The sequence below is a fragment of the Tarenaya hassleriana genome, unplaced genomic scaffold (genome assembly GCF_000463585.1).
Source record: "Tarenaya hassleriana unplaced genomic scaffold, ASM46358v1 Cleome8, whole genome shotgun sequence".
Classification (NCBI taxonomy): Eukaryota; Viridiplantae; Streptophyta; class Magnoliopsida; order Brassicales; family Cleomaceae; genus Tarenaya; species Tarenaya hassleriana.
Window position 1 is genome coordinate 2,580,177 of NW_010970490.1, and position 10,790 is coordinate 2,590,966.

Below are 10,790 nucleotides of genomic sequence, written 5' to 3' on the forward strand. Positions count from 1 at the left end.
TATATATATATATATATATATATATATATATATATATATATATTGATTCACACGTCTGATATGATAAGTTTCGTTAATAATATTTTGAAATGGGTTAAGATAAATTGAAGGACATGGAATAATAACGGAGGTCCATTTGCTTAAAACATGGTTCACAGGCTTTTGGCTGGTGCGTGCAATTATTCGTTATAACTATATGGCTTAATCACACCTTTTTTTTTTTGGTACTGCACTCCTACGGTTTGTAAACCCATTTTTTTATTTAGAAAATTTTATTTTCTTTACAAATTGTAATTAAAATTGTTAAATGCTACTAATCAAATTAAATTTACTCTTACTATTGCCCTCAATTATAATTTTTTCTAGATATGCTACTAGATATCATCATATACAACTTCTTGTTTCGCATACCATCAACTTCAACTCAAATTCTGGACTTAACAACAACAATAATAATAATAATAATAATAATAATAATGGTTTAGGGTTTAGAGTTTAGGGTTTATCGTTAATTTGAATAAAAGCTTTTTCTTTAATTTAACGGTATTAAATACGAATAAATGCAGCGGTTTGGACCAATTGGTTGGGGCTAATATAGGTCGTTTCATAATTAATCCATGAATTAAATTCGGGATTCATTGAATCTGTTTATTCAATCCAAACTTTATTACGTGGATCCCTCCCTCCTTCTCCACCGTAAATTTCATTGTCTAGTTGGATTTTTATGTGAAAATATCATTATTCTTCGTTTATTATGGTATACAAATAGAGAATTTGTTGGTGGTCTTTTCCAAAAACAATATAATTATTCAATGGACTATGACAAAATATCGATGTATTTTATTTATTTATTTATTTATTTTATAAAATCGAGGTTCTTCTGTTTAAACTATTTGAGTATATGATTAAGAGACGAACGCACGTGTAACACTTGTGCATGAACTCTCTTTGTATGTATTGGAATCATAACAAAAAAAGGATAAAACCCTAAAAAACTTCACTTGCAAAAATATATACAAATAAACATTCAATTTGAAAAATTATCATTCAATCTCCGAATTTGTAATTTGTCATTGAATAAAACATCGAACTTGCAAATTATTGCTCTAATAAACCTTTGACCGGTTTGACCACAATTTCATACGATCGGAAATCCACGTATTAACGAATTGCTGATGTCACCTTATACACGTTATCAATTTTAATTAAAAAAATGACATCAGTAATCCGTCAATACGTGGATTTCTGATCGTTTGAAATTGTGGTCAAATCGGTCAAAGGTTTATTAGAACAATAATTTGCAAGTTCGAAGTTTTATTCAGTGACAAATTATAAGTTCGGAGATTGAATGATAGTTTTTCAAGTTGAAGGTTTATTTGTATATATTTTTGCAAATTTAAGGTTTATTAGAGGTTTTACCCTAACAAAAACATCATATGATTCAAGAGGAACTAATTATATTTGTTACGGTAGGTATATCATATATTTAAATAAAGAATCAACGTAACAAATATTTGGTTCCTCATGAATCATGATGATTCGTGTTAGGATATGCATATCCTTGAAAAGTTTAAATGACATTATATTATTAAACTTTTAAATTGGATCAAGGTGTAGTTCACACTCTTATTTTTATAATAGATGATGGATAATTTGATCGTGACATTCTCCAAAAAGTATTAATTTTAAAAGTAGCACTATACTTCAAAGTGATAACAATAATTATTTAAATAGCTAGTTGCCGATTTCTAACCTTCCCATTTTTTTCATCTAAAAATGATGTACTCTAGGATTTAAATGTCTGTCTATCGCATCCAATAGTTATTCATACACTAATTTATATATAAATACCATATTATATATATATATATATAAAATATTGTGAAGGTCAAGTCTCAAAAGTGGGGTCCACAAAAATGATGTGTCCAATCAGTCAAATCATATAGACGCGGAAGTGTACGATTGGTCGGATTTTCTTTTGACTTGTTTTTTTAGTTGGGGTTATTCAATTTGGCTGATTTTTCTATTCTCTCAAGATTTGTACCTTTACCTTTTAGATTTTACTAATTAGTACCCATATCTAGGGATGTCAAGCTCGGATTGGTTCGGACCAGCTCATTTCGAACCAGTTCATTTTTAATCCAACTTGTTAAACCTATTTTTATTTGGACTAGAAAATTTTTGGCTCAATCCAAGTCGCTTAGCTCGTGAACCGACTCCCGAATCGACTTATATTTTTCTAAATACCTAAAAAAATCATATCAAATTATATAAAATTATATCCAAATGATACATCAAACATAAAAAGAATATACCAATACATCCAAATCATACTTATATTCATAATCACAATCGATATACAAAAAATCATCTTCAAATAGATAAAATCACAATCCATCCATGTACAAAAAACTATTTTCAGATCCTAATCCATCTATGTACAATTAGATCATAATCCATGTACAAAAATCATTTTCAGATCCGAATCCATATGTAAAAAATCATCTCTAAATCAAAATATCATACCAACAATATCAACACTTTTCAAGTTTCAATGTAAGATTTTTTTTTACTCCAGCTCTCGAGCCAGCCGAGCTAGCTCGTTTAGGCTCAGCTCGTGGCGAACTGGCTTACTCAACTTATTTTTATTTTGGTTCAGATATTTTTGGCTCGACTCGGTAAAAAAATGAGTCAATCTCGAGCCGACTCACAAGCTCGACTCGTTTTGACATTCCTACTCATATCCACTTGTGGACGTTTTAGAACCCAATAAAAAATATAATATTTTTTTAATTTGAACTATACAAAATACAAAATTTTTAAACGATGTTATTTTTAAAGAATTGATTTTTTTTTTAAAATGAACCGAACTTTAAAAAATCTGAAAAACCGAAAATTTCTTAAAAATATCTAAAATTGTTTAATAAACCGGAAACACCGAACCGAACCAAATATGATATAATAACCGATTAATATATATTTTATAAAACCGAACTGAACTATTTTCAAACCGAACTCAAACGGAGTACCAAAATGTCCATCCTACCGGTATCTAAAAAGGCACTTGTGATAAATATGACAAGTGTGTTAATTTTTTTTTGGGCATAACCAGTATGCAAATATATGCGCTGTATTAAATTTCTTTGCAATTAGAACGTGCAGGATGATTTTTTTTTTTTATAAAAATCTGGGATGTGGTTGTCAAATTAGAAATATTTGGGGTTTTATGCAAAATAGTACAACAAATTATTTTGGGGGAATAGTCAAAATGGCTTTTCATCGGACATTTTCGTACTCGCAAATTCGTAGAATTCTCAGTTAAATTTAGTGGAAAATCTCATAATCCAAACTTCTCTCCTTTGCTCTGATAATTCCTTCGACCAGCTGAGCTTGTTTTCTCTCTCTCTCATTCGGTTTTCGACGAAACCTTTGACCTGATGACCTTTTTTTTTTTTTTCCAATCCTCTCCCGAGCTGTGATTTAGCCCTTTAGGGTTCTTCGGGATTCTGTATCGGGCGCGGAAAAACCGTTTTCATCGGTTGTGTCTGAATCGGGGATGGACGGCGCAGGTTCCGGAAGGCTTGTCGGCTCTGATATTCATGGATTCCATACCTTGCAAGGTTCTGTCTCGAGAATCATTCATGTCGATTTCTGCGAATCAGTTGACTGTTTTTATTTTTTTAATTCGTACGATGATAGCTTTTTCTAGGGATTTTTTCAATGTGGTTTTGCCAATTATTTACGGGTTTAGGGATTTTTTGCTGTTTTCGTTCCTCGGGAGATATTGAGATGGAATTTATAATGTGCAAATTAAGATTATTATGCTTTGTGGTTAGATGTAGGCGAATTTAGATAAAAAAAGAAATTGCATGCACCTGCAGAGATCGGTGGTCGAGTTGGTGATGAGCCTTTCTTGATATATTCGGAGGTTATTCTTCATTAAAGTGAAATATGTTGTATTAGAAGGGAAGATAAGGTGTAATTTCCTGAGGAAGCTTACAAATGTTGTAAGAAATGGGTATTCTGGGCAAGATTCAGGGAGAGGGAAGGGAAGGTTTAATGTCGCACCATGCTCAATGAAGAAATTCCCTGTCTGTGCCCAAATCTTTCTCTTTGTGTGTAGTTGGATATGCCTGTCTCTTCATTTCAATATGAAAGCTTTTGATATGCGTAGTGGGAGATGTGAATTTGCGGTCAATCCTAGTCCTAGCTTTCGGCCGTGACAATGGCTGTTCTGTTTGTGTTTGCAGATTTGGATGTTCCAACAATGTTGGAGGAAGCAAAAGGCAGGTGGCTCCGGCCAAACGAGATCCATGCAGTCCTCTGTAACCATAAATACTTCTGCATCAATGTCAAGCCTATGAACTTGCCAAAAAGTAATGTCCTCTGTCCCTCTGCAAAATGACCACCCATAATTCTAGATTTAATTTTCAGTCTGCTTGAATTTTTGTGCCGTTTCTATGGCATTTTCCCTCCTCTGTTGTTAGAATCCTTCAATCGGTGTTGGACGAGTTAGAAATTTTAACTTTGGCATATTTGTATTCAAACACCTGTTCGGTCAAACTGTAACATGTTCTTATTTGGCAGGTGGTACAATTGTGTTGTTTGATCGTAAGATGTTGAGGAACTTCAGAAAGGATGGTCATAACTGGAAGAAGAAAAAGGATGGAAAGACGGTTAAAGAAGCTCATGAGCACCTAAAAGTGAGGTTTTCTACAATCGCTCAAGGTTTATACGTGAATTTCTCTTTTACAGCTAATTTATGTCACTTTATGCTCTCTGTATTCCTTTTCCTCCTGTCCAGGTTGGTAATGAAGAAAGGATTCATGTATACTATGCACATGGTGAAGATAACCCGACCTTTGTTCGCAGGTGTTATTGGCTGCTGGATAAGTATGTAGCCTCCCAAAACCATTTACTTGTCATCAATATGTTGTTTTGAGAAGTAGAGTGTGTCCCTCTTTCCTATGTTTTTTAAAGGTTGTCAGAACAGTAAATTATTTCTTACTTTTATGTCAGGACTCTAGAGCATATAGTCCTCGTCCATTATCGCGAGACACAAGAGGTTTGTTTTTCCACTTTTCTCCAGCGTTGGCTGATATTTCAAATGCTAGTAGTGTTAATGGAACAGTGTTGATGTATTTCTTTATCAAGCTTCATAATTGTCATCAGTGGTGGACAATTCGGATCTTTTATCTCTTTTTCTCCATGACTCACAGTTGTCTGTTTGGTAGCTTATGAGAAGAATGGGGAGTATCCATTCTCACCTGTCTGTGTAATTTTGATTGGTAAAACAGGTTCAGACATCTCCCGCAACTCCTGGGAACACAAGTTCAATTTCTGACCATTCATCTCCAACATGTGTAGCTGGAGATATTGATTCTGGTGTTGGTAATGCACGTTATGTAGGTGAGAAAGAAATCTCTTGGAGATCTTGAGAACTATAATATACTATCAATGTATGTTGCCATCACTATTATAGATTTGCTGTTAGATTTTCCAAGCATGTTAAGAGGAAAGAAAGAATCGGAGGAGGGGTTCCCTTTATGTTTTGTAATATCAATTTTAAAATTATAAAATGTTGGTCTTGTATTGTATTTTTTTGGTGTTTAGCAGAACGCAATGATCCGATTGCCCAAAATCATGAGATTAGGCTTCACGAGATTAATACACTTGAGTGGGATGAGCTTCTAGTGCCAAACGATGATAACAGCCCACCTGCGCCTACAGTAGGTACTAAGAATTGAGCTTATAAAGCATTGACACAAATAGCACGGGTCTCTGCAGAAACAGAGAAATTGGACGACCTTAAAAATAATTATGTCTCTTTTATTTTCATTTTTTCTGTGTGGGCAGATGATATGTCATACCTTACACAAACGCTCCAAAATGCAGCAAATGGCTCTGCAAAGAATGTGAGTGAAACTCATGCTTTGGTCTGCATTTGTTTCTTTGTGTTCGTCAAATTTCTATGAAAAAAAATACATTTTTCATTGTCAACAAATTTTTTGCTTTTTTGGTTCATGAAATTAATAGTGCATCTGCAGCTTACTTGAAGATGAGTTCTGTTTTCATTGTTCTTTTGATCAATAAGTGTTGTGCTTTGAAAGCAATAGTGAGTAAAAGAGATTTTGCTTATTATTTAGTTCACCAACCAATTCGTCATGTTTGCCTGTTACTATAAATAAGACAACCATTTGTGGTTAATTTGCAGGGAAATCACCTTGCAAGCTACAATGCATCAACAGATGTACAGTCATTTCCTTGTCTTGGAGAGCCCAGTTATCAAAATAACAATCTATGTGATCCGGGAAGATTTTCTAGTCAACAAGTGCATTGTGGAGTAGATCCTGGTCTACAGAACAGGGACCCTAGTGCAGCAGTTGCTGGTGAATCCGTTGATGCGTTGCTTAACAACGGTTTGCAAAGTCAGGAGAGCTTTGGAAGGTGGATGAATGCCTTTATCAGTGACTCTCCTGGGTCGGTGGACGATCCTTCCCATGAATCCACTCTTTCACCTGGGCAAGATTCATTAACTTCTCCCGCTGCGTATCATCATCAATCTAACATGCCGGAGCAAATATTCAGTATAACTGATGTTTCACCTGCCTGGGCCTTTTCGACAGAGAAAACAAAGGTTCTCCGATTAACCTTTCATACTATTGTGCCTTTCAAGTATCAGTTTCGGCTATTTTTTCCATCTAGCAACCAAACCTCTAAAATGCCATCTTGTGTTTGACTAACAGGTGGTACTTTCATCTCTAATTCGTGCTGTGGAATATAATATTATTAACCTACGGAATATTTTTAGGGTACATTCATGATGGAAATGTATGATCAGATTTAATAGACAAGCATAACTCTTGAAGTTTAATCTCTGTTTGATTTTTCAGATTAAATCTTGCATATAAAATCTAATCCTTGCGTGTGATTTTTGTAGATTCTTGTTACTGGGTTCTTTCACGATGGCTACCAGCATCAGGCAAGATCAAATCTTTTCTGCATTTGTGGTGAGACATGTGTCCCCGCTGAAATTATCCAGGTTGGGGTGTACCGTTGCTTCCTACCTCCTCAATCTCCTGCGATAGTGAACCTTTATCTGAGTGATGACGGCCAAAAGCCCATCAGCCAGTTTTTCAGCTTTGAGTGCCGCTCGGCTGCAGTTCCAGAGAAGTCCATCACTCAAGACAATGTGTCATCCAGATGGGAAGAATTTGAGTTCCAAGTCAGACTCGCTCATCTGCTATTCACTTCTTCTAACAAGGTCAACATTTTGTCGAGCGAAGTCTCGGCCGGCAGCATTCAAGAAGCTAAGAAATTTGTTAACAAAACTTCGCACCTCCTAAACAGCTGGGCATATCTGGTGAAGTCTGTACAGGGAAATCAACTCTCGTTTGAGCAAGCAAAGGACAACCTGTTCGAGCTTACTCTGAAGAACAGGCTAAAGGAATGGCTTTTGGAGAAAGTGCTTGAAGGTGGCAAAATTACGGAATATGACTCTAAAGGTCTTGGAGTGATCCACCTCTGTGCCATCCTTGGATACACTTGGTCGATCCACCTTTTCTCCTGGTCAGGTTTATCATTAAATTTCCGTGATAAACTTGGATGGACGGCTCTTCACTGGGCAGCATACTATGGGAGGTAAACTACCTTACATCCTTTTGAAATTGTAGTTGACTTCTTGTCTTCGATTTTTCTCTCTCAAAGGGTTTTAATGGGTTTATCTCCATTTGAAGGGAAAAAATGGTAGCTGCTCTTCTCTCTGCTGGGGCAAGGCCAAACCTTGTGACAGACCCGACTAAGAAAAATGTCGACGGCTGCACTGCAGCCGATCTTGCACAGCAGAAGGGCTATGACGGTTTAGCTGCTTATCTTTCCGAGAAGTGTTTGGTTGCACAATTCAAGGACATGAAAATTGCTGGAAACATCAGTGGAAACCTGGAGACCTGCAAGGCGGAGGCTTCGAACCCGGGGACACTCACAGAGGAGGAGCAGAGTCTGAAGGATACTCTGACTGCTTATAGAACGGCCGCAGAGGCAGCCTCTCGCATTCAGGTTGCGTTCAGGGAGCATGCCTTGAACGTGCGGTCTAAGGCAGTTCAGTTTGGCAGCCGGGAAGAAGAGGCGCAGAGCATAATAGCTGCGATGAAAATTCAGCATGCATTCCGCAATCATGACACACGTAAGAAGATGGCTGCAGCTGTTCGGATTCAGTACAGGTTCCATACATGGAAAATGCGACGAGAATTTCTAAACATGAGGCGCCAAGTAATCAAGATCCAGGTACACAATTATCTGAGCATTTTTTTTGTTGGGTCCAGTTTTCGACGACTAGGTAGGCAAAACTAAGAGAACAATAGATCATTCATTCAGCGATAGGACTATGTCTGAATTCATGGTTTGTCTATGTCTAGTTGAGATTGAAAACACAGAAAAAAAACCCGGGGGTTTTCTTTCTTTCTTTCTGAGAAGCTGAGTGTGATTAGAGAATAGAGAATCACACTGTGATTTGGCAACATATGGAGACAATGTCACTGTCTGAATGGAAATCGGCCGGTCTTTTGTCAAAATGTAGGCTGCTTTCAGGGGATTCCAAGTAAGGAGGCAGTACAGGAAGATAGTATGGTCGGTGGGAGTGCTGGAGAAGGCGATACTGAGGTGGAGGCTGAAGAGAAAAGGGTTCCGGGGAATGCAAGTGAGCGCGATAACGATCAACGAGGACGAGGGAGAGACAGAAGAAGAGGATTTCTACAAGACGAGCCAAAGACAGGCGGAGGATCGGTTAGAGAGGTCAGTTGTCAGAGTTCAAGCCATGTTCCGTTCTAAGAAGGCTCAGCAGGACTACAGGCGGATGAAACTTGCTCATGAAGAAGCTCAGGTCAGAGTATGCAATATTACATATACATATACATATATATATATATATATTTCAACTTTTTATGTTGTGTGATTTTGGATGACAGTATAGTATTCCCAAATTGGGTTTTCTTGATCTTCACGCTCTAGAGATATATTAGTCTCGTGATAGGATTTAATAATCTGGTTTAGTTGAGATTTAATAATATACACGAATAATTTATAGCCTTATGTGTGTGTGTGTATGTTATTTCATTGTATGGAAAATCAAAGCATTATCGGGTAATTCTTGACATATTTAACATGATGATGCAGCTGGAGTATGATGGATTGCAAGAGCTTGATGATGATGATGATGATACTAGTAGGGCCATGGAGAGGTGAGAGTGTGAAAGACAATTGACTTTGTATTGTAAATTAAAAAAAAAAAAAAAGTATTTTACTTTCGTCAATGACAATTGACTTTTTATAAACCTTATTTAAATGTCTGTTTTGAGTCATTCATGGTGCAAATGCGATACATCTTTTAATCGATAAGCTCAATGCATGAGTGATCACACGGATTTCCATCCATCACCATTGTTACGGGTCCAGAGAGGTCCATAAATCAAATATCTTGTCACATATTTTTTTTATCATAACTTCATATGAGAAAGAAATGCAAAGCTAGAAAACGGATAACCTTTTTTATATTTTGTCATTTTTTTTTATTTAAATTAAAATCCCCCCGCTTAACTTCAGGCAGAATAAGAGGGCTCCGATCGTGGAGAGAAGAGCCACGTGGCAAGGTAACCTATGACGACCAGTTCAAAGAGGCAGGTTCCGACACGTGTCGGGAACCTCGGCCTATTCTTCTCTCTCATTTATAAACAGAAGAGGGCGTCTTCGAAAGAAGAAACAAAAAGAACAAGAAAATGGAGAAGGGCAGTGGAAGAAAGGTGATGGATGAGATTAGAAGGTTCGAGAAGCTTCCACTGTTCGATTTGGGCCACCCTCTCCTCGATCGCATCGCCGACTCCTTCGTCAAAGCCGCCGGCGTCAGTTTCTTACTTTCCCTATAATTTCATTCGCCATGTATTCCCAAACCGTATATATATAATCATGATGTTTACCCATATATGTGTATATATAGATTGTTGTATGAACTGTAAGTATGTTGTTGGTTGTGGGGTTTTTGAAGATCGGAGCTGCGCAGGCCGTGTCGAGGGAAGCTTATTCCACGGTCTTCGAAGGTATATTCCGGCGAGAGATACGCCGCGAAAATATGCCATAATTGGTCAGCTAACTAATTTGAAAAGCGGATGTTGATTCAGGGACAGGACTCGATTCCAGTGTCCCGCCTCCATCGGAAGTGTCGGCTTCCAAGAAAAATCGTTTCCCTAATCTCAATGGTAGCAATATACTTCCCCCCAAAAAAAAAGGAATATACGTACACCGCCATTCTCGTATTTATCATGTTCTTGATCCGTTTTTTCAGGAGAAAGCAGCACTAAATCCCTTGAAGCATTGGTGAGTTTTTTTGTTTTAATTCTGGAAGGTTTCATAGAAAATCGCTATCGAAACTCAGGAAAACAACGATTTGTTTGTGTGATTCTGCATGTCTGTGGAGTCTGAAAGCAAGCAACCTTAGGAAGAGATGAACTCAATTCCAATGTTCTTGCGTTAACCCTCTTGCTGTCTGTAACTGTGGTTGGCAGGTGAAGAACACAGGGAAAGAATCTATGCAATGGGGTGAGTATATGAGCTCGAGCTTTTCAGGCACTCTATTTCGTTTTCTTGAGACATAAGCAAGCAAGCATGTGTCCATGGCTGCAGGTCTAGCTGCAGGATTGTACTCAGGTCTCACCTACGGTCTGAGCGAGGCTCGTGGAGCTCATGATTGGGTAAGCATCTGAAAACTGTGGACGTAATGCCCTGAAAGAGTGTGCGCGCTA

General features: G+C 37.3%; 2 protein-coding genes across 3 annotated transcripts in view; both read left to right on the forward strand.

The window, feature by feature from the left end:
* The first annotated feature begins 3,296 nt into the window (after nucleotides 1-3,296).
* Nucleotides 3,297-9,399, forward strand: LOC104802602 (calmodulin-binding transcription activator 5). Of its 2 annotated transcripts, none has more exons than XM_010526272.2 (13): nucleotides 3,297-3,620; nucleotides 4,251-4,376; nucleotides 4,588-4,703; nucleotides 4,805-4,893; nucleotides 5,020-5,065; nucleotides 5,298-5,409; nucleotides 5,614-5,733; nucleotides 5,857-5,915; nucleotides 6,215-6,637; nucleotides 6,941-7,641; nucleotides 7,737-8,283; nucleotides 8,576-8,878; nucleotides 9,172-9,399. In XM_010526272.2, the coding sequence occupies exons 1-13, from the start codon at nucleotides 3,557-3,559 to the stop codon at nucleotides 9,238-9,240; spliced, it is 2,775 nt and encodes a 924-aa protein (XP_010524574.1). In that variant the 5' UTR covers nucleotides 3,297-3,556; the 3' UTR covers nucleotides 9,241-9,399. The 2 variants fall into 2 exon arrangements, with proteins under 2 accessions (XP_010524574.1, XP_010524575.1); XM_010526273.2 differs by having other exon boundaries at nucleotides 5,617-5,733.
* Nucleotides 9,400-9,648: 249 nt separating this feature from the next.
* LOC104802605 (outer envelope pore protein 16-2, chloroplastic) overlaps nucleotides 9,649-10,790 on the forward strand; it is a 2,075-nt gene continuing 933 nt past the window's right edge. The window contains exons 1-6 of the mRNA XM_010526276.1: nucleotides 9,649-9,893; nucleotides 10,037-10,088; nucleotides 10,170-10,247; nucleotides 10,334-10,365; nucleotides 10,554-10,587; nucleotides 10,672-10,739. Coding sequence (XP_010524578.1) covers nucleotides 9,771-9,893; nucleotides 10,037-10,088; nucleotides 10,170-10,247; nucleotides 10,334-10,365; nucleotides 10,554-10,587; nucleotides 10,672-10,739 — 387 coding nt within the window. The 5' untranslated portion in view covers nucleotides 9,649-9,770. The remainder of the gene's footprint in view (nucleotides 9,894-10,036; nucleotides 10,089-10,169; nucleotides 10,248-10,333; nucleotides 10,366-10,553; nucleotides 10,588-10,671; nucleotides 10,740-10,790) is intronic.

Coding starts and splice junctions, on each gene's coding strand:
- LOC104802602 (XM_010526272.2), top strand. CDS start 3,557: ATGGACGGCGCAGGTTCCGGAAGGCTTGTCGGCTCTGATATTCATGGA. Junction 5,410..5,613: donor TGGTAATGCACGTTATGTAG/GTGAGAAAGAAA, acceptor TTTGGTGTTTAG/CAGAACGCAATGATCCGATT. Junction 5,734..5,856: donor CCCACCTGCGCCTACAGTAG/GTACTAAGAATT, acceptor CTGTGTGGGCAG/ATGATATGTCATACCTTACA.